The following is a 27,534-nucleotide window of genomic DNA, read 5'->3' on the forward strand; positions in this document are numbered from 1 at the left end:
TCCCGAAGTCCCTCTGTCATCCATCCATCCTTGGCAAACCCTTTTCTCTGAAAATCCGGTCTGTTCTCCAAACCACTCTGTCTCAGACGAAGATCTATGCATCTGGTTCCATCAAGTCGACAATCCATTCCTGCCTTGACTCTGAACACTGTCTTCGTCTTCATTACTGGAACTGAGTCTGGCACTCTCACATCACCCTTGAAGGATAAACCTCCCTTGGGACCGTTTCGTGAGAACCTATCTGGCTCACGGAACTGCCATCCCCATCTGGCACTGTGGAACACCACCAACAAACCTCCTGGGAGCTCTTCCCGATCTGTGTTCTTGCCTTGGGCTTCGAATCTGTGTACTTTCCCGTACCTTGGACCTGTACACCATCATATGAGACTGAATCAGCGTTTAGCCTGGCTGAGCCTGATGCTCTGATACCAATGTAACGCGCGGAAGCTCTGGGAGTCTTCTTTCAGCCCTAAACACTCTTGGAAAACATCTGATGCAAAACGCAGATATAGAGAGAGAGTAGAGAGAGAGAGAGGTGCTGGAAATTCAGTATATTCTATGGTACAAAAAGGTACCTAAATCTGCAGCCATGGGCTGCCTTACATAAAAGGTGATAACACTTAAATCTGCCCTAAACTAGGACCCCTAATGATCCAAACCCTAGAGGGAGAGAATGCCTAGAACAATGAGCAAGTGGGCCTATTTATAGCCCTTGGGATCCTTGGGGAACTGGCCGACTGCTGGTCGGCGGCCAGCAGCCCTGCCAGAAAATACCAAAACGCAAGTACTTTTATTAGATGCTCTTGTCTTTATGATGCACTTCAGCCCCTGGCCCCTCTGGAATCAGCCGACAGCCCTTATCTCGATCATGCGCTTCAGCCGTCTGCTTCCCTCCATGATCCCACTTGTCCTGCTCCATGTCCACCACAGATGCTACACCTGAAGTTCTTACATTCTGGTTCTACCTATCTTCTACTGGTTTATGGTCTTTATCGGTTTGCCCCCTTCTGGATTTAGCCTTGAGAAGGTCCATGGCATTGCTTATGCACATGACACTTGATCAATGTGTAGTTTTACACACACGCTCGCCCGCGAACCGTGTGTGTAAAACTGTCTGCTGACATGGTTATGTGGCATGTGACAGGTGGTAAGTATTGGTCATAAACCTAGCCTTAGGAGTTAACACTAATTTATAAGTGAGTGTTACACACTTCATTAAGTTTTGGGCGACCAAAACTCACTTATAAATTATGACCAGTCCGGTGTTCACATACATTGATGTCCCGAGGTGGACAAAACCCAATGTCCACCGCCCAGACCTTATCCCCGTTGTACAAAGGGAGTAACCAGCCATGTGTCCACTCTAGCTTACTCCACAAAGCACCTGCCTGCCACCTACACTGGACAACTCACCACCTCACTACTACTCTCTCTAGAGATTGGCGCCGCCTTCATGAGGGCACTTGGGCTGTAATTTTCTGCACTTTCTCCTTCCCAACTCTATATCCAACCTTGCTAAGGTGTTTCTCAAGCTTCCAAGAAGGTTTCTGGGTGTTAATCACTCTCCTACACACTCCCATTCAGCAAAACAGCTCTCTTTATTGCTGTAATTTCTGGTCTTTTTTGCTAAAAACCCTAATTAAAACCCTAATTTCAGCCCTCCTTTCTCAAGTTAAACCATAGGGGAAGCTGTCCCAGGGTTCCCTTCATTCTCTTGAAGACTTTTGTCGTGCAGAAATGCGACAAATCGAAGATCTCATCACTCCAAGGACTTCCATTGTGAAGACTTCCATTATCATCGACTCTACTTGCAATTGGTAAGCTTTTATGCTTAAATATGAAGCAAGTAGCAAGAGGGAGGAATTGTATTACAAGATCACATACCCTGTGTAGTGTTCTCTTGTCCTACATGCTCTCTTGCAGATTGTTACCATGTGTTGGTGGAACAATAGAGAGCAGATGGTAGGGAACATGGGCACTTGAGAGGGTAGTGTGAGTTGCAAGTCTACATCGACCACTTGTTTGCAATACTGTATTCATATACTGTCATGTGCATGCTTGCCCATGGACATATCCTAACGCTAGTCCAGAAGGGGCAGCCAGAAAAAGATCAATAGAACCAAGATTTGGAGCATAAAGTGCAGATGTGGTAGTAGTGGACTAGGAGAAGGACATGAAGAGGACGTCTTGTCGGCTGTACCAAAGGGGCTGTCGGCTGCAAGACAGGAGTTGTCGGCTGCGCACAGGAGAGTCGGTTGTACCAGGGTTACTGTCGACTGCAGGAGCATCAATATATATGCGATTTAATGTCCAGTCAGCTGGCCGACAGCAGTCGGCCAGTTCTCCAAGTGTCCAAAGGGCTATAAAAGGGCACATATGCTCAAGGATAGAGTCATTCAACTCCCTATGAGTTGGGTCCTAGCTTAGGACAGATTTTGGTGTTTACTACCTTTTATGTAAGGCAGCCTATGGCTGCAGATTAGGTACCTTTTTGTACCATAAGAATATACTGAATTTCCTCTCCCTTCTGTCTGTGTTTTTGCATCAGCATGTTCTCAGTGGTGTTTAGGGTTGAAAGAAGACTCCCAGTGCTTCCGCGTGTTACATTGGTATCAAAGCATCAGGCTCAGCAAAGCCAAACACTGATTCAGTCACATATGATGGTGTACAGGTCCAAGGTCTTGTATTGAGCATGTGTCCATCAAATCTTAGTGTATTTAAGTGTATTGATTAGCATTGTGTTCAACCAAGTCACAAGAGCTACATCGACAAGATCAAGATCAAGAAGGAAGCATCTTCGAGCAAGGAAGAAGGTGCCTCAGTTGAGGCTAACTACACTGAAGACCATTGGGCTTCTTAGACGACCAGCCCACGTGTGGTCACCCCTCTATCCTAAGTGAATTGTAATCATAACTAGAAGTCTAGCATCTGTCGTCATAACTGGCTTTGTAAACCTCCATGAGTAAGACCTATGGGGACTTGGATGGTCATCATAACTAGCATTTAAATAGTAACTAGAGCTAGCATTGACATCATAATAGCCGTGGATATTTTGTTGAGGGAGTGTGTTGAAATAATACACCAAAATGTCTTACATGTGGCATTGGGGATATGGGCATATGGTTCAAAGGTCTTACAACCATCATTCATATGGTGTAGTACGGTTAAAGGAGGATCCATATTAGCATATTCTAGGTGCCTACTGCAAGTTGAGAAGAATCTTGGCTGCCCTCAGAACTAGGCAAGTGTGTGCTTACTTTTTGGTGTGCTCAAATCAAGGAAGATGGTTCAGAGATTCAAGGAAGGGATTAGGGCTTAATCTCATTGCTAATCACTTGTACTCATGCCTATATAAGAGGTTCTCATCTAATGGAAGAGTACACTCTCATTCTCTCATCTAATAGAAGAATATACTCTCATTGTCTCTCTCACATTGTCATTATGTTGTCTTTATGATGTCATTACTCTTAACATCATGTGATTAGTCTTAATCTCTTTTGTTTAGTCTTAATGGTATCTTCACCATGAGTCTAATCATCACTTGGAAGCCACCATAAAATCCAACACAAAGGCAACAAGTGATGTACTTCTTTGTACTCTGAATATACTGAATATACACCCACCTCTCTCTCTCTATTCTCTGTTTATGCTGATTGTTCTTGCATCAGCATAGACAGAGAAGACTCCCAGAGCTTTCGCATGTGACATTAGTCATGCCAAACTAGTCCTCCAAAACGGAACTTCCCATACCCACCTACAACATAAGGTTGGTGCATGGAAAATTTGAAAGTCTTTAATTTCTAGATAAATAGTTTAGAGTTCATTGACTAATTTCTCTCAAGTCTGCTCTTTGCCGGAAATTTATCTTCTATATCATGATTTGCAAATGCTGAAATTGTTTAGTGAGTTGATGCTTTTGTTGCCACGTAGGTGAATCTAGCTAGAACAAGCTGTAATGTGATCTCATGCATGCGATAAATTCTTTGCTGCTGTTTAAGTCATTGCATTTGAGATTCCATGAAACTGTTGGTTTTCATGAAAATAGCTTGTTTTTCCTCCATATAAAATTAGAATGTGTAAGATATTTGCTATAAGTTTAGAATGCCTTGAAACGTAGGCAATGCCTTCAGAGGAGAGGAACTTTTTGAATGTTTAATTGGTATATCAATGTTCTAGCATAATTTGTTTTGTGCTTGATGTCATGAATATACATATGGTTACATTCACGTGAGTTTATTTGTGGCTATTTAATTGATGTGTAGATGATGATGTGCCAAGGGTATCTGAGAACTCTTTGGAATTTGCTGAACGGAGCCACGAATTTCCCGGGATGGTGAGTTCCCCCCTTCCCCTTCCCCTTTCCCTTTCCCCCTGCATCTCTCTCTCTCTCTCTCTCTCTCTCTCTCTCTTTCTGGACATCCAGAAGACATTGACAGTTGTACATTGATTTGTCTCATAGGTCGAGTTCGGCCTCTAGTAGACGTTAATACAGTTTTTTTTCTTTCTCTCTCTCTCTCTCTCTCTCTCTCTCTCGATGAACCTACAAGAACTGGAGGCATACATCAAGACTGTGGAGGACAACACCAAGAAGCCGTTGATCTAGCAGAATATGTTGGACGGTTTTGAACCAACACGAAAAATACTTGGAAGGCCTTTGCAAGGAGATACATGGCAAGAATAACAAAATTGAAGAACTAGAGCAAAGCTGAACCATCAGGAGGAGGTGATTTGGACGCTGAAAGAGACCCAGATGCAACAACAGGCAATGCCAGAGCTTGCCCCAGTGATAGGGGAACTCCGGGCAGAAATGGAAGCCCTAAAGGCTTTTGTCAAAGACCATATAGTGGAGGAAGGGGAATGGAGGGTCTAAGGATACACTTGGAACAACTAAAGGCTACGAGTGATAAGTTGCGGGAAGAACTGTAGACCACCAAGAAAGATTGGGTGGAGGTGGTGAAGAAGCACAAACCTCCACAGAGCATCATACATGAGACTCTTGAGGAGGAAAAACGGGAAGGATAGGGTCCGCTTCGCCGCTGCTTCCTCTTGTTGCGCGTACCGTCAGGGGTTATCGGTGTGCGAGTGCAGGGGCTACAAGCCGGGGCTCCCCCAAGGTAGATGCCATGATGCTTTGCCAGATGATAGGAGTGGGCAGGACCGTCCTCCCCTTTGCACATACATGGAGGGCAGGGAAGAATATGATAGGGGAACAGCCCCGCATCATCAGATTCCCTAATGCCACCGAAAGACAGGTCTTGTTAGATAGACGGGCTGCCCTCAAGGGCATAGAGGTGTACATGGGGGATGATCTCAACCCAGCACAGGTGGCACACTGACGTGAGGCGATGGTGACAATTCATGAAGCCCGTAGAGAGTGGGCAAGTGGGTTGGCTACAGGGATGGTAGGGTCATTATCATAGAGCACCATCCCAAATAGGGACGCGGGGAAATGCCGGTGTCCATAATCTCCAAGTGCACAAAAGCTGGAGTCTTCACGGTTACTGCTGAGGAATCATCACCCTTCTCGGTGAGCCGCTTAGGACATTTTCTCCAATAATGGCCTTTCTTGCCACAACTGTTACAGATCCTCTTTGCCTTCAAGGTGTCACGATCCACGTCGGGCTCCTGCTCGGAAGACTTCCCTTTGCCCTTACTATGGCCTTGCGACCGCTTCCCACCCAGTCAAGGCCTCAGAACCTCCGCTCTGTGGAGGGTTCGAAAAACGCTCTTCCTGGTCCAAGGCCTCCCATTCTTTCCGACTAGAGGTTAACAACTCCCCGTCCTCCAACTCCGGCCGTGGAACACCAACAATAATGAAATCAGCCAAGTCATAAGACTCCAAAACAGACTCCGTCATTACCTTCCATATGCCGTAGTTGGTCCTGTCCAACTGTCGATCCACGGGAACGTGGGGGGAGTAGGGATATTGTTTCGACCCTGTGTTTTTTTTCCCTTTGGACAACAAGTAGGTGGGCACGGGCACGGGATGGACAGTGTGAACAGGCATCAGTTGGATATGAAAAGGAAACTCTTGTGTGGCCAGCCCAAGTGTGAAAGGGGACAAAAGGGAGTTTTGAGTTTATAAGGTTTTTAAACCTTAGATGACTTAAATATTATAATTTTTTATGAGCATGCGTTTTTGATATGTTGCTTTTGGCGTTTTTGAGAAAAGCGAATTGCCTCTTTATAAAGCGAAGGGTGGCGGAGCTGAAGGAGGGCAGGTCGCCGGGTGGTCATCGTCGAAGTCATCATGTGGTCGTGGTGGTGTCTTAAAGGCAGGCAGGCAGGCTGCGTAGGGTTGAGGGCACCAGGTGGACTACAGCCAGCAAAGGGGCGCTGCTGCGCATATGGGCTACAGCCAGGCAGGCGACCAGGTGGCTGCGCATACGGACTGCAGCCAGTCGGGCAGCCAGGCAGGCGACTAGGTGACTACGCACATGGACTGCAGCCAGCAAAGGGGGGCCAGGTGGCTGTGCGTAGGGGCTACTGCCAGCAGCAGGCGACTAGGTGGCTGCGTGTATGGGCTTCAGCCAGTAGCGGGCGCCAGTCGGGCAGCCAGGCGGGCTGCATGTGTGGAAGCAGCCAGCAGAGACATATCCAGGCGACTGTAGGGCTGAACAGCACGACTCTCTCTCTCTCTCGGAAGGAGGCGAGTTGAAGGAGGGACCGAGGGGCTAATAGCCAAGGGGTTTCTCTCTCTCTCTCTCTCTCTCTCTCTCTCTCAGTTCGCCTGTTCGCTGCCTCTCTGCCCGCTTTCCCCCCAGTTCGCAGGGACCTTTTGCTATTTGTAGGCCCTTCGAGCACTTGTGGACTCGCCGACCTATTGTCGGCCAGGTCCTTGGACACAAATAATTTCCATGCTACCAACATTCTCTGATTAGCCTCTCATATGCTGGCCGACAAGAACCTAGTGCCTCCACAAAGCCTTCCATGCCTATGCTAGCTGCTATAGCTCCATAATCTGGTCTTTTTATCCGTTGCCCTTCAAGAATTAGCAACGAGATTAGCATGTCCATGTCATGCACATGACAATACACATAGAGAATCCCTCTCTCTCTCTCTCTCTCCCAGTTCGCCTGTTCGCTGCCTCTCTGCCCGCTTTCCCCCCAGTTCGCCAGTTCGCTGCCTCTCTGCCCGCCGCCTTTTCCTCTCTGCCCGCCTTTTCCCCAGTTCGCCTGTTCGCTGCCTCTCTGCCCGCCGCCTTTTCCCCAGTTCGCCACTTCGCTGCCTCTCTGCCCGCCGCCTTTTCCTCTCTGCCCGCCGCCTTTTCCCCAGTTCGCCTGTTCGCTGCCTCTCTGCCCGCCGCCTTTTCCTCTCCGCCCGCCTTTTCCCCAGTTCGCCTGTTCGCTGCCTCTCTGCCCGCCGCCTTTTCCCCAGTTCGCCACCCTTGCTGCCCTTTTCCCACCCACCCTTGCTCAGGCCCCCAAGGCAGCAACATAACTCTCTCTCTCTCTCTCTCTCTCTCTCCTCCCTGCCTGTGGGAAGGACTGCAGAGTGATTTGGAGGAATGGCCCCGAGTCTCCAAGAGAAACTCGAGGCCCTAGAGATGGCAATGAAGGCATTAATCAAGGAGAACAAGAAGACATCCGATTCCAACCTCAATGAGGTGGAAAACAAACTACACAAGCACATCATAGCTCTCGAAGCACGGGTCACGAACCTCGAACAAGAGAACACGGCACTCAAGGAGGAGGTGAGTGCATTGAAAGTGGAAATGGTAGCCATCAAGAATGCTGAGAAGGAAGAAGGGGAGATCAATGACAACACTCTCACGGCCATCAAAGAAGAGATCTCCAAGGAGATCACAAAGGACATGGAGGGAAAGCTCGAAGCCAAGCAGTCAGGATGGGTCGAGGTGGTGAAGAAGAACATCCGTAAAGAAGTGAGGGAGGAGACTCAAAGGGAAGAAAACCAAATCATTCACACCACCATTGAGGAGGAGAAGATGAGGCATGCCCGCCGCCTCAACATTCGAGTCATAGGTATAGCCGAGACACCCGACTCCACTCCCGAGAAAGATGGACAGCTTCTATGCATGAAGCTCGGCTACAAGGAAGAGCACCCTCTCCCCTTCACCAAAGCATGGAGAGCCGGGAAAGACTCAACACGCAAGCGAGCCCTCATCCTACAGTTTGCAGGAGAGACGGAGAGGGTCACCTTCATGAGGAAGAGGGTCATACTACGGGGTTTAGAGGGAGCTCCTATTTTCTTGGATGATGATCTCACGAGGATGCAGCTTGAGCATAGGAGAACTTGCATGCCACGAGTCTTACACGCGAGGAGAGAAGGCAAGAAGGCCTTCTATCGAGATGGTCGGGTCATCATTGATGGCCGGCCCATGGATTAGCGGTTTGGGGCCTATGGGACACAGACCAGGCCACTGACAGAGATACACATAGCAGTATGGAACTGTAATGGTTCACTATGGGTGCAGCCTGGACGACTGGAGCATGTTATGGTGGGGAGAGACATCATACTTCTGACAGAGACACATCAGAGCCCAGAGAGAGGGCTACCTCGAGTAGAGGGATTCCAGTGGGAGTCAGCATACAGGAGGACCACACGCCAGGGTACCTCGAGAGGGTCGGGGGGGAGTAGCAGTCCTATTCAGACGGGAGCTACAGGGGAGACTGAGAGTGGTAGCACAGGATCCAGAGGCCAGATACATGTGGATCAGCTTACAGCTCTCACAGGACAGGGTTATATACATAGCTCTATGTTACTTTTCTCCATCAGGATCCTCCTACGTCATTACAGAGGACATGCCACAGGAGGAGGAGATAGGAGCCTCGCCATACACTTGTCTGTCAGAGGAGATTATGCATTATTCTACACTAGGGGAAGTATTTCTTACGGGCGACTTCAATGCCCACACACAGAGCAGACAGTGTGAGGTGTATGACTATGATGACATGGAGATCCTCCACCCTGTGGATCCAGAGGAGATAGGGGCTAGTCGGGCATCAGAGGACACTGGACCAGACAGAGGGCATTATGGGGACCACTTACTAGAGTTGGGAGCCAGGCATCGTCTGGTTATTTATAACGGGATGCTACAGTGGCCGGGATCAGGAGGGCTGACATGCTTCCCACATGGGGGTCGTACACGGACCGGAGGCACGGTGGTAGACTACATTATGGGGTCTTTGGAGGCATCACAGCTTGTCACCTCATTCTCCATTCCACCTCGTCCTATTGGGGCAGATCATACATACTTGGCATTTTCACTAGCCGGATCACCAGTATCACCAGCCCCCCATATACCGACGCCACACACTACCATCTACTTCACACATGACATGGCAGACATATACACTGGCAGAGTAGAGGATGGGCTCCTACTCATGGATCCCCTGGCATCTATGGATACCATTACAGCCCAGCTCGCATCACTCCTACACACGGCTGCATTACAGAGCTTCCCACATCGTGTACACTCAGGAGAGCCTGCGAGACCTGGGACTATGCCCCAGAACAGATGGTATGATGACGAGTGCAGAGCCCTATACTCACGACTCCGCATACAGAGAGCCTTGGGAGCCATCACAGAGCAGGAGTCGAGGAGAGAGATGAGGAGACTTACTCGCCGCAAAAGGCGGGCCTTTACAGAGATACAGGAGCTAGAGATCTTTCATTTCTTCATGAGTAGAGATAGCCCTGTCTCATGGCGGCACTTCAAAGAGCCCCGGACCCCGACACCTATTGCAGACCCACAGACATGGCACACATATGCAGAGGGTCTATACCATGCCCCACAGCAGCCACCTATACCTCAGCCACAGGAGCCTCGACCTACCACAGCTAGCTTCTTTACCCACTCGATGGTACAGGAAGCTATCCGCCGCCTACAGCATGGACGGGCCGCCGACCATATGGGCCTGCAGGGTGAGCATCTCATATATGCAGTAGATTCTTTAGCTCCTTTTCTTGCACACCTGTTTAACAGGGCACTAGCAGAGGGTTTGCCTGCGGAGTGGACGATGCACACCATTGTGCCGATTCACAAAACAGGGGATATGCTCGATCCGAGCAACTACAGGACGGTTATGGTTGGCCACGTGCTAGCCAAACTCTATGGTGCAGTGCTGGAGCAGGAGCTTAGCTTATATGCTGAGCGAGCAGGTTTACGCTCATCAGGGCAGGCAGGCTTCAGGAGAGCTTTCTCTACCACTGACCATGTATTCACTTTGAGATGTATGATTGATCAGGCCAGAGTGAGGAAGAGAAAGCTCTATTGCTGCTTTGTGGATTTCCGCAAGGCATTTGACACAGTACCACGAGAGAGGCTCTTTCAGCGCCTACAGTCTCTTGGCATACCAGCAGATATGACATGGGGCATCTATGCATTATATGAGCAGGTTTTTGGGCGAGTCAGATGTCCAGGAGGTATGTCCGAGACTATTGCTAGCACCATTGGTGTGAAGCAAGGATGCCCACTTTCCCCCACGCTATTTGGGTTATACATTGATGAGGTGGCTGACTTCATTACACGGGGAGGCGGAGATGGAGTTGATTTAGCAGGTACCTCAGTACATATTATGCTCTATGCTGATGATATTGTATTGGTGTCTGAGTCCCCAGGTGGTCTACAACAGCATCTACATGCACTCCATGATTTCTGCACACAGAGGGGTCTTACTGTGAACCTTGGGAAAACCAAGGTTATGGTCTTTCATACATCGAGACAGGGCAGGAGTCAGCTGACATTCACTCTCGCAGGATGCCAGGTGGAGGTGGTGACATCATACGTGTACCTAGGGGTTACCTTCTCTGCAGCAGCCACACGCTTTACCATGGGTTCAGCAGCCAGAGCTAGATTGACACGGGGATATGCAGCATTGGCTATGCTAGAGAGACAGTGCCACCAGGCGCATTTTCAGGAGCCCCGGACGAAGGGGTGGCTATTTGACACATTAGTCACACCGGCATTGATGTATGGAGCAGCAGTATGGGCACCAGGCCTTGCTACTCATTGGTGGACACAGATAGAGAGACCACAGGCCCTCATGATGGCACGCATGATACGCAGCAAACCGTCAGTACCTCATGACATTATCCGAGCAGAGTTTGCTGCGCCTCCTATGATGGTAGAGGCCATATTTCAGACTATATGCCTGCTAGACAGATTCAGAGAGATGCCACAGGACAGATTATCATACAGAGCTTTTCAGGCATCTAGACAGTTGGCTGAGGCAGGAGACAGAGGATCATGGTATGCACAGGTCACACATTGGTTCTCACAGCATGGCCTAGACATGGATCATCTACCACCATTCCAGTATGACAGGGATGCACCACATATCCGTCTCTCTCATAGTGAGAGGAACAGAGTATTGAGACAGGATCTATGGCAGCTCTATACACGAGAGACATGGATATCGCCTACACAGCCTCTTCCACCGAAGATGCTATACTACAGAGATCACTTCATGAGTATCACTGATGATGGATTTATAGAGAGGCCTAGATACATGGAGGGCTTTTTACCACACGGCTCCCGAGTGGCTATTGGTCAGCTCAGAGTTTCATCACACCGATTGGAGATTGAGACTGGCAGAGCAGCACGGATCCCCCGAGAGGAGAGGGTATGCAGATTGTGCAGAGAGGAGGTGGAGAGTGAGGAGCACTATGTATGCAGATGCAGAGCATATACAGCCATCAGAGAGAGATATCCCATTTTATTCAGAGAGCCACATTCCCTACGCCAGATCTTTGAGACAGCAGACCAGCGCATACTGGGGAGATACATTCTAGACATACAGCGCCACAGAGAGACATTATTACAGGCTCAGACAGCTCCAGAGGGGGGGCGACAGACACAGATTACTACATTTTTTCAGAGATCCATACCCCTCCCAGCCCCTACACGGCAGGGAATTACTCTCCAGAGAGCAGAGACACTTAGAGCCCGCAGGAGACAGAGGACACCTGGCTTTCGGACACCACGCCTATACCAGAGAGAGATGACAGAGATCAGAGCTCAGTTTCACAGAGAGGGTGCGGAGCGACTGGCTCGCTTCAGAGCACACCCAGGCATGTTCTTCAGGGAGCTGTGGACACCCCCTTCACTGATGTATACCATTTTATACCCCCAGTATGGTACAGGATGGAGCTAGCTAGGTTGCATATCATGATTGTATACTCCATGCATATAGCTTTGCATTCTCCTAGTAATAGAGCTCCATCCCCTGCACACCCAGATTCAGCTTTTTTATTCAGTGCTTTTTCATTTTGTTGGGATGACAGAGGATACCCCATACAGGTACTCCGATTTGTCTCATAGGCCGAGTTCGGTCTTTTGGAAGACGTTAATAAAATCTTTCTTTCTTTCTTTCTCTCTCTCTCTCTCTCTCTCTCTCTCTCTCTCTCTCTCTCTCTCTTCGCAAGCAAGTGGGGTTGCAGGAAATACACAGCCGAGAAACCTTTTTCTCTCGCTCTAGCATCGTGGATTGCTGGCCTTGTTTATGAGATTGGGAAACGGAGGATCAAGTTAAGATGCACAGGATGATGTTCTTGGAAGAGATGTGATGTTGCTCTTCGTCTTGGACTTATGTGTATTTGCGGGATGGCTTGACACATCCTCTAACTTTCTCTCTCTAGGTTTTGGCAACCGTGCTTTGATGGTATATCTGTCATGGAAACAAGACATTGGTTTTCGAGAAGAAATAGGACTTTGGTATCGAGGAAATAGGCCTATGGTTTATGGATACAGGTTTATGGTTAATCAGATACAGGTCTTTGGTTTCATGTGGAAAAGTCTTTGGAATTCATGTGGACAGGTTCTAGTTTTCTCGAGGTTACATGCAAGCTGTGACTATAGGAAGGACGGTACAGCCCTACTGCTGTTTGGGAAAGGGTTTGTGGGATCCATGGTAGAGATGGAGAAGACCTTTTCAAGCAGGGAGGTGTCGTACAGGTATGCCTTCTCTATGGAATGCTTTGCTGTAATAGCAAGAGTTCTTATTTTGGAAGTCCTGTGTGAAAGCTTCAAGGGATCCTATTGGTAGAGGATTCCACAAGTTGTACTTTGTACTCAAATTTGATTAAATTAAAGAAATACCGCAAGGGGCGCCACTGCGATTTGGGGCCAACCGGTGTCCGTGTACTTTTTGTAGGAGCACTCTAGCTCCCCTTGTTTATTTTCCTTTTCCAGGTCCTCAAAGGTGTTGAAGTGTTTTGTGTGCGAGTGTTTGTTTCACCGCCCATCAAGTTTCTGAAGGTCGGTTTCAGATATTCACGTGCTTCTCAGCCATCTCAAGTAAGTCTGCCATCGCGGGGGGGGGGGGGGGGGGGGGGGGGGGGGTTACTTTGGTCTTGTGAAGGGAGGGTGGGTGGGAAAAAAGACGAAGAAGAGGCTGCAACTAATATGCAAGGTGGCTGTCCAACGGTGATGGACGCCTTCTACCCAATCTCCAAGTCCTGAACAGCCCAAGAAATCTCCAATGAGCACCAAAAAACAAGCTGTCCCCGCAAGCTCTTCAAATCTCCTGAAAGCTCCAAGGTCTTCAAAAAACAGTCCTGCAAGCTCTCCAATGTCTCCAACCTTCAAGCCACCTGGGGCTCTGATACCATGTCGGAATACGCAACGGATATGAGAAACTGTTGAGAGCACAACATAGCTGGACACCAACATGAAGATGAGCAAATGCAAGAGAACCACCAGCAGGAAAAGTGCTGAACTGTGTGTGGAAGAGAAAGCGTAGAACAGAGAGTGAGGCTGTGTGAACTCTGCACTATATACAAGATCTGGTACAACAATACACAACATGAAAGTATGGGGGGGCAAGGGGCCATTTTATATGGCCCTAGGCTGCTGGTTGTCTAAAACAGGCCAACAGCAGCCACTGCTCATGACCAGCACCCAAGTGTGCACCTGACCACAAAACACCTGGTCGGCCAGGTGCCAGCAGTTGGCCTGGTCACCAGAAGGAGTCGGGTAGCAGAATCAACAAGTTGGCCAGAATCACCCGACAACCCTCCACACCTCAGAAAAATGGGAAAAATACATTGAGAGTGAGGAAAAATGGGGAAACACCAAACACGGGCGGGCTGACCTACAAAAGAGGCCCTGGTGTAGTGTACAGACAGGAGATGACTGCCAACTGAAAGAGTGCACAGAGCGGAAGCAAATAAGCACTAGAGTGTGCTGAGTAGAGAGTGCAAGAGAGAGAGATATGGAGCAACTATGCTGAATATACTGAAGCAATAGTCCCAAACAAGAGACAGAAGTAGTCTCATAAGTGAGGGAGCAAAAGATAGACTAGGCAAGATACAAAACTGAGAGGCGAGCCCACCTATTTATAGGTGGGGAGAGCTGGCCGACTGGAAATGTTGAAGTTGGCCAACTAGGCATCTGAAGTTGGCCGACTGGAAAAAAGGCATCCAGGCTGGGAAAAATCCCAGAAAAATATATAAAATAAGGGTGGCCAGCCCACAATCAAGGGCCGTGCAAAAGGGACCAAAAGGACACCAGACATGGGCAGAAATTGGGGATGAATGTGCTAACACCCCCTCTCAGCACCAGATGCTGAACAAACTCCGAGAAGCCGAAGATGAGGAGCCGAGGAAGCCTAAGAAACCGGCTTGGTGAACAAATCTGCAACATTCTCCGCTGAGGGACAATACTCCAAACGCAAATCTCCAGCAAGAACCCGTTCACGAACATAGTGATACTGTATCTCAATGTGTTTCGTATGAGCATGAAACACAGGGTTCTTTGGCAATGGCAATGCAACTCTGATTGTCACACCATAGAAGAGTAGATCCAGTAGGAGGACAACCAAGCTCCTCCAATAATCTCTGCAACCAAATCGCCACACATTGAACATAACAAACCGCACGATACTCCGCCTCTGTAGAGGAAAGCGCCATAGTAGGCTGCTTTGTACTGCTCCATAAAATGGCTCCAGACCCAAGTTAAAATACACAACCAGTGGTCGAATGCCGAGTATCTGGATCTCTAGCCCAATCTAAATCAGACCATCCAACAAGAGTGCATCCTTGGCCATAGAAGAGGCCAAAGTCCAGAGTGCCGCGCAAGTACCGAAGAACTCTGAGAGCACACCGCCAATGTTGCTGATGGGGTTTGGATGAGAAAGAACTCAATAAACTGACTGCAAAACATATGTCCGATCGGAAGTAGGTCAACCAAACCAAACAACCGACGAGACCCCGATACTATGCTTGATCAGTCCCTGGAGAAGCATCAAGTAGAGAAAGCTTCTCACTAGTATCCATAGGAGAAGATATTGGTTTGCATCTAGTCATCTGAAATCTGTCAAGAATCTCCCTTGTGTACTTCTGCTGAGAGAAGAAAATGCCCTTCAAGGTCTGCCAAATCTCAAAGCCGAGAAAATCATGCAGAAGGCCAAGATCCGTCATCTCAAACTCTGTCTCCAAAGCATCCATGATTGAACGGATCCTCACAGAATAAGAACCTGTAAATACTAAAGATGAGGTCATCAACATAGACCACAATGATAGCAATCAACCCCCTCTCAAGGAGGATATAAAGGTTTGAGTTTGCATGAGAATGCCGCAGGCCAAGCTTCTCAAAGAAGTCATTAATCTGCTGGTACCAAGCCGGTGGAGCTTGCTTCAGACCATATAAAGCCGTCTTCAGCCGGTACACCTGATCTTGTTTGCCTGGAACAACAAATCACGGCGGTTGATCAACATAAACCTCCTGTGTAAGCTCTCCATTCAGGAAAGCCGACTTGACGTCCATCTAGAAAACAGGCCATCTATGATGTTCTGCAAGAGCAAGAACGGTGCGAATGATAGTCATCCGGGCCGTCGGAGCGAAGGTCTCATTGAAGTCGACTCCAAGGCGCTGAGCATAACCCTTGGCAACCAACCTCACCTTGTGCTTGTCCAAGCTGCCATCAGCTCGGAACTTCGATTTGAAGATCCAGTGCACACCAATCACCTTACGTTGCAGTGGCCTAGGCACCAAAATCCAAGTGCCATTCCGTTCAATAGCATCCAGCTTTGCGTGCATAGCACGACGCCAAGGCTCATGTGAAAGAGCTTCGTCCACAGAAGTGGGATCAGAAGGACCATGAATGATAGAGGACATAAGAGCATAGTTAACAAAGATGTTGCCCTCATGAATTTGTTTCCGTGTAACTCTGGAAGATCGCTTGAGAGAACCAGGCGGAGGAGCAGAAGGAAGCTCACATAACCCAAAATCACGAAGTGTCTGATAGTACCATCCAGGCACAGATCTGCTCGAACTCGTTGGAGGAGGAGCACAGTCATCATCATCTGACTGAGAATCCACAGTTGGAGGTGTAACAGAAGCAGAGGGAGGAGGAGGAGGAGGAGGAGGCAAAGGCGGAGGTGGAGGAAGAAGAAGCTCACCACCCCCCTCTGAAGATGTAGGAGTCTCGTCGAACACCACATCACAGCTCACAACAACTTTGCCGGCCTGAGGATCATAAAGACGATATGCCTTGGACACAGTGCTGTATCCGGGAAAAGTCATGTATTGAGACTTCGAGTCCAACTTGGAACGATGCTCCTTAGGCACATGAACATACGCCGAACAACCAAATATCCGGAAATGAACAACAGAAGGTTTCCCACCATGGAAAGCCTCCTATGGAGTTTTATCTGGTAGCACAGCAGTAGGAGACTTGTTTTAAATGTAGACAGCAGTGGAAGCTGCCTCAGCAACCAAATATCCGGAAATGAACAACAGAAGGTTTCCCACCATGGAAAGCCTCCTATGGAGTTTTATCTGGTAGCACAGCAGTAGGAGACTTGTTTTAAATGTAGACAGCAGTGGAAGCTGCCTCGAGGTAATGAAGAATGCTCAAGCATAGCACGGGCCATCTCCATAATGGTCCTATTCTTCCTCTGCAACTCCATTTTGTGATGGAGTATATGCTGTAGTAAGCTGTCTCTGAATGCCATGGGTCCTGGAATATTGCTGAAATTCCTGGGATGTAAACTCACCTCCTCCGTCGGTCCTGAGAGCCTTGACTGAGCAACTGGTCTCTTTTTCCACCTCAACTCTCCAATCACAAAAGTGCTGAAAAGCCTCATCCTTGGTCTTTAGAAAGAAAACCCAAGTATATCTGGAGAAGTCATCCACCATCACGAGCATGTACAACGCCTTACTCAAAGACGCAGTACTCATAGGACCACATAAGTCTGCATGAACAAGAGCAAGTGATGTCGAAGATCTGTGTGTCGCCTCCTTTGGAAAGGCGGCTCAGTGTTGCTTCCCTTGTAAACAAGAGGAACAAGCAGAAGATGGAGCCTTAATGGTCGGTAAACCCTCAACCAACCCATCCTTCGAAGCTTGCTGTAGAAGCTGATAGCTCAAATGGCCAAACCGAGCATGCCAAAGAGCAAAAGAAGAACCAGAAGAAAGCAGAGCGGTCAACTTGTATAGACCACTATCTTGGACTCCCTAAGCCAAGATGCTACGAGTCTCCTTATCACGAATGGTAATCTCATAACGAGAGAAGATCACCTCCGCACCCTGAGCTGTAAGAGCACTCACTGACAAAAGGTTAAAAGCCAAATCTGGAATGTACAGAACGTCAGAGAAGTACCTCTTGTCCACGGAAGAGCGGAAGATGGGGATGGTGCCATGTCCATGCATTGGCACGGAAGAAGAATCAAATAAAGTGATCTCGCCTGACCTGGCAGTGAAGTCCTTGAACCAATCTCGATGGGGTGTCATGTGAGGAGTAGCACCGCTATCCACAATCCACGATTGCGATTGTGACTCAGAAGTCACAAGAGCAAGTATATGACGAGTACTTGCTAATGGAAGAATGCCATCATCCTTCTTGGTCTGAGACACCGATGTAGAGGAAGAGTTCTTTGCTTCTTCATCCCGCTTCTTCTTGTGACATTGGGGCGATTTATGATCCTTCTTGCCACAATAATGACATTCAATGTCCTTGTTTTTAGAAGATTTTCTTTTGTCTTTATCCTTGGAATTCTTGTCAGAACCCCCTTTCCCTTTCTTTTGTCGATTCTTCCCTTTATCTCGCGTAGCCAAAGCTCCATCAAGACCATCAGAGGTGCCAGTCCACTCCTCAAAGCGAGACTCAATCTGCATAATGGAGGGGAGAACTTCCTCCCAAGTAACTGGAACAGGACGAGGAGAAGAAACAAGAGACTGAAACCAGACATGGGCAGAAACTGGGGATGAATGTGCTAACACTAACACCTATTAGACTACAGGAGCTGGACATCATTGACACGGGGTTATAGAGATCATCAGAGGACCGTGAGGAGGTCATGGTGTATGGGAGACATTTTCTAGAGCTAGGAGCTGCGCATGGTCTTGTTATCTATAATGGGATGCCCTGATGGCCCTCCTCTGATGCCCTCATCTCCTTCCTTACTCAAGAGGTTCCAACACTCTGGACTACTTGATGGGATCTCCGGCTTTGGCATGCCTTCTCCCCAACTTCTCCATCCCGCCACCCCCCCTTGAAGCTGCCCATGCCTACCTCTCTTTCACTCTTACTTGCACACCACCCGCCCCCTCACCACCACCACCACCCATCTCACGTTACACCTAGGTCTGTTTTGATCTTGAGCTTGGCCCTGTTTACTCTGACCACATCTACTGCCACCTCCAGCCTCCAGGATGTGGATCCTACTGTCCCCCTACCGGCCCTCACATCACAGCTCACGACCATTCTCCACTCATCTGCCACCACCTCTTTTATCTGCATATGCGATGGTCTACCACAAAGCCACGTTGCGGTTCAATGCCGCAGAACTGTTGGTATGATGACGAGTGTTGAGCCATACGCTTGTCTTCAGTGTGAGGTACGGATTGAGATCATCATGAAGTGCCAAGCGCAACGAATTTCTCAACGTCTCACCCCACACAAGAAATGGGAGTGCTATGCTTGGAAAGAGGATGAGTTATATCGACTCTTCTTAGGGCCGAATTACAAAGAGGCTTGGAGGAAACTACAAGAACATCGCCCCCCCACACCTATGAGTTGCCCGGACATGACACTCCTATGCACGCTCCCTCTATCATACCCCCCATCAGCCATTAGAGCCACCAGCCACTTGTACCCCCAACCCCCACCATCTCCACCTCCTTCAAAAAGGGCATGGTCCTCAAGGCCATCCTTAGGCTACGTAATGGGTTTGGGCCTAGGATCACGAGGAACTCACTGCCAAGTACATCTCATATGCCGATGATACCCTGGCGTCCCTATTGCCTACATGTTCAACATGTTCAATAGAGCCCTTTGTGAAGTATTTCCACCCTCTTGGTCCACTAACACCATCACCCCCATCCTCAAAGCCGGAGATCCACTTGATCCTAATAATTATGGGACAAATCTTGAAGAGGTACATCGCACGAGATTTCCAGCACTATTGGGGTGGAACAAGGTTGCCCTCTATCACCCACTCTTTTTGGCCTCTACATTGATGAGATCTCGAGCTTCATTGATAGATTAGGTGGGGCTGGTCCCACACTAGCAGAGGCATATTGATCTCCGTGCTACTTTATGGAGATGACATCATCCTCCTTTTAGATGACATCAACCGAGGGGCTTAAGAGACATTTGGATGCCTTATAGGATTTTTGCAGTTAGCAGGACCTCACTGTTAACCTTGGTAAAACCAAGGTAATGGTCTTCAATACCTCTTGCCCCTTCACATCCAGATTGAGCATCACATACAGAGGGAATCCTCTCGAGATTGTCTCATCCTATGTCTACCTTGGTGTCACTTTCAGTGGCCCGCTTCACCATGGTTCCCACAACACGTGCCAAAGTGATACGGGGATATGCAGCCTTGAGTTTACTTGAGCGGCAGTGCTTCTAGGCACATATCTAGGGGCCCAATATAAAGGGTTGGCCTTTTGACACCCTCGTCACACTAGCCTTGATGTATGGAGCAGTATTCTGGGGCCAGATTTATCCGCTGAGGATTGGTAACAAGTTGAGAGGCCCTAGATCATAATGTTCCCCCTGCGAGGGGAGTCTTCCGGGCCCGATCTCGGAGGGACCGCCCGGGGCCCCAAGTGTCGATCCCCGCCCCCACGCGGGAGGTTGATGTAGAGGAGCATTACATATGTCATTGCCCAATATACTATGAGATCCGTGGGGGGTTTCAATGTCTGTTCCATTAGGGATTTGGCCCACTTTCCAGGATCATTGATTTCCGGGACCACCATTGCCTAGGGCCCTTTCTACTCGAGCTTCGCTAACACAGGGACACTTTCTTGAGAGAGCTTTGGCCCCGGTCACCCCGACCCCTCCCTTCCTAGCTAGCCATCACCAACTTCTTCTAGACCCAACATGAGGACACACACTCATACAGTGGATCCCGTGGACCCACCACGGGCTGCTGTGGACCCATCACGCCCAAGAGGAGTTATGTCGGACTGGGCCTCCGCATTCCAGCGCGCCCGACGCCCTGGACGTTGGCCACGATCCCCTCATCAGCTCCAGATCCAGGACATGCTCCAATGCCATCGAGCTATCTTTCCACGTGATGTAGTGGAGGGAGACCTCTCGGCCATACTCATTAGCTCCATGCTTGATATTTTGGAGAGTGGTATACCATCTATTGGGGGCTGATGCTCCTCTCATGTTTCATGCTTCATGCTCTTGGTATTCCATGATGAGATTTCCATGGACAGTTCTGTATCACTCGAGTGAGATAGTTTTGATTTGTTTTATTTTATTTTCTGTTCCATGATGAGATATGCCATGGACATTTTTGTATCACTTTGGTCGCATAGGCCCATTGGGTCTTGAGTAGACGCTTGGTGTATCTTTGGTAGATATATTAAGCATCTTTAGTAGACTCTCTCTCTCTCTCTCTCTCTCTCTCTCTCTCTCTCTCTACCCCCCCTACATTTCCTCCACCATAGTAATGGTTTTTGTAAGTGCCACAGATCATTACATACTGACGTAATCCATGGCGGTGGCGGAAGCCTCACATATAAATTCTTAGCCGATATAGCATCCAAAGGCACCCCCAAGACTTTCCAGCAGTCAGCCAGGCGATCATACATATGAAGCGGCGGTATTAGTGCAAAGGGGGACAACAACTATGCCACAAAGGTCTATAATGCATACCCAATCCAAAGCTACGTCGAGCCATAGGAAAGGACTTAATGTTTCCAGCCTGGTCCACCACATCATGGATCTCAATTATGCCCTTTTTTGCCAAGAAGAAAGCTTTCCTTGGCTGCGTGAAAGCCAATGGGCGGGCAAGAGCCGTAGTCCAATGTGTGCTTTCAGCGCTCAAGGAATTCCCTTGCACCATGCCACGGCCATTCCATGTCACATGCTGCAATACTTTTTTCTAGTCTTGAATAAGGTAGGTGCTGTATCGGCAGCCGGGTATCTTTCCAACAAAACGACCAAACACCACCTCCTAGTGTGCATGCATGTCGGGGTGGGTTTGTCCCACATGTTTACTAGGTTTGGTCACCATCGAAGTATGTTTGGGTATGATGTTATGGGGTTCAGCAACCCCTTTCTCCCTTTACTGGCCAACTGCATTAGTAGGTCGACCTGCCTTGTTTTCCCCTCTTGAGTGACTGGTCGTACAGCAGCAGATCATCTTTTATGATATGGACGTATAGCAGGTACAGTTGTGGGTATCTTCTGATCTGGTCGTATAGTGCATCTAACAACAACTCTTCTTCTCTCTCATCCGCCTATGCAACCGTGCTATAGCTGTTTTTTGGAGCTCTCCACAGATGTGACCATACAGTCGGCCACGATTGAGGCTTGCTCATGGACTATTTTGAGAGTTTTTCTCGGATTATCTCGAAGACATCATGGACTGATTTGAGAGCTCCACATATCCAAGAGATATAAGCCAAAGAACTTGACTCAGTGCTTGTCTTCTCCTCCATTTGTCTGAGTCTTGCGGAGCTGTCGTGCTGTCGTGCTGTCGTGTGATTATGTACATTGGTGTGGCTTTACCAGCAGTAGTTTTTATATTGTTTTATTTCAGTTGGTCAATATTACACATCAATTCCATCTGAATTTTTTAAAACTCAAGCGAAGCACTTGCTCTAGATATGATACTATGCTGCTTGTAACGCGCAATGATACAAAACCAGTGCATGAATACCAGGTTCTGTCAATCAGGGAGTTTGCTTTCCATGAAGTCAATGCAAACCTTCTGTGGCCGGGTACTCTGTCATTTGCTGAATGGCTAGTAGGACACCAGGACGTGCTGAAAGGGCGACAAATTCTCGAACTTGGAAGGTAACTTCACTTGGATCTCCAATCAGTAAAGTCGCAGAGTTATTCTTGAACAATTAGAAAGGCTGTTTGTGTGTTTGCATTCTTTATTAAATGTCTTTATGTCTATACCTTGTTAATGATGCTTTAGCTAATGATTTAATATCTTGTGCTGTTAATTTATAGATCTTTCATGCGGTGTGAAGTTAAGTCATTCAGGGAGGGGTAATAGTCTATGTAGCAGAAAGTGAGAAGAACGGGTTGTCACTGCAGATATTCATGAAAGCTGCCTTTCTGGTCTTTGCCCTCTAGGAGGGATCCTGAATCCTGTTCTGAAGAGCAGATAGAGCGTGACAAGTATCAGATCAGATGATGATTGAGAGCGATTGCATACGAAAAGTTTGACTTGATGGTGTTTGCATGTGCTCGAAATCCACATTTGGTGGGCTTTCCCCAAGGTGACACCGAAGGTCTACCTCCTTTCGTGAGTCCTTCGCCTCCTCCATAAGAATAATCAACTGGATTCATAGCAATACCTCGAACAATGGGGCGTCTGCCCAACCACCGGCTTTGCCCTGCTCTGCCAAGCTTAACTACCGTTATCACCATCAGACAATCTCAAGAAGTTACTGGGGTTCACAGATCGGGGCCTATTAAAAACATGAGGATTCTCCATATTGGTCATTGTCTCTGGAATATCCTCTAAAGACGGCATACTCCCTCCAAATCTGAATGGTCTCACCAGTAGCATAGAAAGCATATAAGACACAGCCATAAAACTTACTGAGACAAGTCATGCCACCTTTGTGTATGGTTTTAACCAAAGAACAAGTAGTTGTGTTTCTTCTGCAAATAAAAAAGCAACAAACCAGATGGTCAGGAAATTGCAATCTAAAAATTGAGGAGCATTGTTTCAATTGTCAAAACACAGTTGGTTGGGCTTCATGTAGGGAATCTTGGTCTATGGTGTGCAAACTCCTATTTTCTCAACACCTTCCTTTTATTTGTTATGCATTTCAAAACAGGTTTTATAACTACATGGTAGAAGACTTTCAAACCTTAATATCGAATATACAATAATTTCATGTGCAGATGTTCTTGCCATGATGTGTTTTCTCAATAAGATTCTCTTTGGGGTTGGGGACAATAGGTGGTTGGTTAAGGCAGCACCCTTCTCCTCTCAGGATGTGGGTGCCCACCCCTCCCCCTCACTCCACAAGGGGGTGAGAGAGTGTATGTGTTCGAACCTCCACCAAAAATTCTCTTTGCTGTGTATTCACTGTTCTATTTTAAAAAAATAGAAATAGTATAATTTTAGAATGTAAATAGAATCGATTATATACCTATAAAATATTTTTTTCTACATGACTTTAGCACTTGTCATGATGAAAGGTATGCTTATACCGCTATTTATATTTTGACAAAGGCAATTAGTCGTCGTTTGTATGACTAAGGAAATGAGTGGTTGTTTAATATTGGGTGATATTATACACTTGTTATTACCCTTTTGATTTTGGTTTTTTTTTCTTTTGGTGTGTGTGTGTGTGTGTGTGTGTGTGTGTGTGTGTGTGGAGAAATTGTCATTGTTTCCATAGTTGGAGCTTGTAACATGCCTTGATTCACACAGCAATAAAATATCTGTTTTCTCGTGGATTAATTATCTAGGTTGTGTTGGTTATCGGGTCAGCTATGGTCAATCAGTCATCAAAAGTTTTGTTATCGTAGTGCATCTTGGTGGGGATACGCTCCTAGTGGGAATAGGTCTAGGCTTTTTTCTAAGCTCAAAACTTATTTTCAAGCCAAGTGCTTTTGGGTCATATTGAAGCCCTTTAAAAGGTTATATGAGGGGGAGGGGGAAATCCTGGTAGAAACAAGGTGGATTAGATGAATATTAACTGTTTTAAAATGGAAATGTGAACAATTATCTCAAGCACTTCATGTTTTTTTTTTGGAAGTGGAACGGGGGCGCTGTCAATTTTTTTGAAGAAAGCTTTTGCAACGGACATTACAACTTCTGATTTTGATGATGAAGTCGTAGAGGAGAACATTGCTTACAACTGTAAAGCAAACGATTTGGCAAAGTTACCGCATATTGGACGTAAGTTTATCGGATTAGTTAGTAAGTTTATCAGTGGCTGAGGTAGTATGTTTTCATATCTTGTGTGTTTGTGATCCCTCTTTTCAAGGTGAAAAGTATGCATGCTCACTTGTACAGGTGCATGCATGCAAGCTTTTGGAATGGGCCCCAAACAATGTAGAGAAATTGTGGAAGCTTGCACAGGTCCTAGATAGGGGATTGTAGCGGAAGAAATTACAACCATTAATGCAAATGCTTGATGATCAAGAATTGCACAAAGAATCCCCCCTCCTATTGTATGATATAGCCTCTCAGCTATTTGTACTTTTATTTGTACTTTTCTGCACCTAGGGAGAGTCTCCCTAGCTGCCTTGATTGGATCTCTGCTCTGCCTTCTTATGAGCAGGAGAGGGGTTTTGTAGCCCAGTGGGCTTTTTTTAAAACTAATGAAAGGATCTTTTCTCGGAAAAAAAAGAAGAAAAAGAATTGCACAAAGAAATGTGATGAAGTTAATGCATAAAAACCTTTGCTACAACTTTTACAAGCTGCAATCAGGTATTGTGCTTCCTCCTTCACTTGCATGTGATCCAATGCCATTAGTGTTAAGTGAGTGAAGGAGGGAGAGGCACCCCTTTTATATGCAGCTAGGAGGCAGTTATAGCAGTGTAAACTGGTTATTGGGACATATAGTTGGGATTGTGGCTCATTTGTATGAGAGTTTGTGTGTGGAACTCTACCTTGGGAGGGGCCTCCCAAGGGACCCGGCTTGTGTTTAGCTCACTGGTTAGCCGTGCTAGTGACAATCGGGGTGGATTGGGGGTGCATGGTTTGGGACGCATCTGCCTTGAGGGTGTTTGCTGGGGTCGTGTTGGTCTCTAGCTCGGGAGTGGCTTACTATTGCGTATAGTTTGGAGCCATGGTTGGGTAGTGAGTGCTAGCCTACCCCTTCTATGTTCCTGTGGATTTTCATGTGTACTGGGCTCAGTTGGGTGGCTACTCCTCCTCAGTGGGTCTGCAGGCTTTGGTACCTCTCTGAGTTGCGGATTGGTGTTGCCACCTTGGACCTAGAAGAAGCTAGTAATATTCAGTTGTGAGGTGTCCTGAGGTTGGGCTTTGCTATCCTTGAGGAGTGAGTCTCTATTCCTGCTCAGCTTTATCAGGCAAAGTCCCAGGCATCTCTGGTTTGGGAAATAAATGATCCGCGACAATGGACCAAATCCCCTTGGAGAGAGGCAGTCCTTCAGATCTCATAGAATGTTGGGCATCTGCAAATGTAGTGCTCCTCTGTCTCGATCTATATAGAGCGGAGTCCACCACTCTCGTCCTTTGGCAATGCCTTCTACTTTCCTTTGTCTCCACTCTAAGGCAGTGAGTTGAAACCCAGATCTGCCCAATCGAAACACAAGTTCGTCGACTCTCTGGATAACCTGCTATAGGAGCGAGACACACATAAGATATCTTTCTCCTAATCTCAACACAATCTGACAGGCTATATCATCATGGAACAACAACCAGTTCTTGAAACGTTTCAGTGTCGAAACGATCTATTTTGGAATGAAACGTTTCAACTGTGGATAGGTGCACAAACGATCATATGCATAAAAATTGAGAAGATATTGCCATAATGTCACCATTGAAGAAAGGAGGATGGTTAAAACATAAAAAAGAGAAGAGAACAAAAGAGACAAAACGGAAAAGAAGGGAAGTGAAAGAGGTTAAAGCATAGAAAAAATCACAATTTTTTGTTCCGCATGAAACGAAATGGTTTCCATGATGCGCATGAAACGTTTCAACGTCGAAACGCGAAATGAGTTTCAAGGCCACCGAAACGAGTTTCATGGTGACCATGCCTAGCACTAACCCTTGGGGTTGGGGACTAATCCAGTAGGGTTAGGGGAGCCCTGGGATTACGAAAAGCGGCCTAGTTTTTTTAGAAAAAAGCACTTCGGCGTTTTTTTTGCCCATAAAAGGGGAGGCCTTAGACCACTTGTCCTTATTAGCATGTTATGAAGCCCATTGCGAGGATTCTTAGCCGGCTCTTCATCTTTCGTGGGTGGAACACAAGTGGGTCACCTTGTTTTGCATGCTTTCTCCACTTTCTTATGTTAAACGTATGTTTTTTTTCTCCCACTTTCCTGATTTTCAGAATCTCTCACATAGGTATCTTGCAACAGCAGACTTTCCTTTCTTTCTATTTCTCCCTTTACCATGGCGGCACGACTCCACTTCGTTGATGAGGTTTCCAACCATGAGGAAGATCATCTCAAGGGTCAAGGGAACGCATGGAGGTGCAACAAGAGGTGGTAGAACCGGTCCAAAAAACTTACTTCGAGGACCAAATGGCAACTCCGGGTGGAGTTGCGGGAAGAGATCCAACTTTTGCGGGATCAGGTGGTTTTCGTGAGCATGTGGTGATTGGTGCAACCATTCCTACGAGAAAGGCAGCAGGCTCCTCCTTTCGTACCCAAGGCTTTTGCGGGTGAGAAAAAGGAGAGGCACAGTGCTTGCATGGAATGTGTTTTCAGCATGGAAGTCTTCGATCCTAACAACTTGATATGTATGTTTGGAGCGGTGTTAGGGGAGACTCTGCGCTTCTTTTTTTACCCTGATAGCACTCACAACTTCATCAATGCTAAACTTGTGCAAAAGCAAAGCTGGGAGTGAAGATGCAACCAAGTGATCACGTGTATCATGTGAACTTGGCGGCAGGACATGGGACAGATCAGAGAGACAAGCGTGTGTCTGATATCTTTTCAGAGTTATATAAAGTCCCTAGTTTTTTTTATTATGAATCTATATAGGATCGATGTTATACTAGGTAAAGAATGGTTTTTTAGTCATGATGTCCATGTAGATTGGAAGGGTCATATTTTGTCCTTTGTAATGGAATCTAGTATGTTTGAAGGGGCCTCACCCTATTTCACTGTTTCTTCCAGTGCGTTACCTGTAGGGTGGACCATGACATGGGGTGGAGGTGTAGTGCACAAAGGCTTAGTTGAGATTCGGGAAAGGATTGATCACCCTGACTCAGCTTTAAAAGTCTCAAGTAAATTTTATATGGTGTGTATCCTAGTGGTATGGGATGCTAGGATCTACAACATGTAGAGTTTCTAAGTGTATCTATATTTTCTAACCTTGCTATGTCCTATCCTTATGGGGGATAATCACCCTATGGTAGACAGAGTTTACGCAAGGCTTGACAAGAAAATTGGAAAGGTAATTTGGATGGGGTTACTAGGGTTGGAAGGGTGA

General features: G+C 47.3%; 1 protein-coding gene across 3 annotated transcripts in view; it reads left to right on the plus strand.

Annotated features, from left to right (window-relative positions):
* The window catches only part of LOC147623608 (S-adenosyl-L-methionine-dependent methyltransferases superfamily protein), a 76,982-nt gene that overhangs the window by 19,392 nt on the left and 30,056 nt on the right, over positions 1-27,534 (plus strand). For all 3 annotated transcript variants that reach the window (XM_086820177.1, XM_086820176.1, XM_086820178.1), the window contains exons 2-4: positions 4,263-4,333; positions 22,096-22,229; positions 24,161-24,303. In XM_086820177.1, coding sequence (XP_086676303.1) covers positions 4,263-4,333; positions 22,096-22,229; positions 24,161-24,303 — 348 coding nt within the window. The remainder of the gene's footprint in view (positions 1-4,262; positions 4,334-22,095; positions 22,230-24,160; positions 24,304-27,534) is intronic.

The sequence above is a fragment of the Cibotium barometz genome, chromosome 26 (assembly GCF_041138505.1).
Source record: "Cibotium barometz isolate CiBa-2024 chromosome 26, ASM4113850v1, whole genome shotgun sequence".
Classification (NCBI taxonomy): Eukaryota; Viridiplantae; Streptophyta; class Polypodiopsida; order Cyatheales; family Cibotiaceae; genus Cibotium; species Cibotium barometz.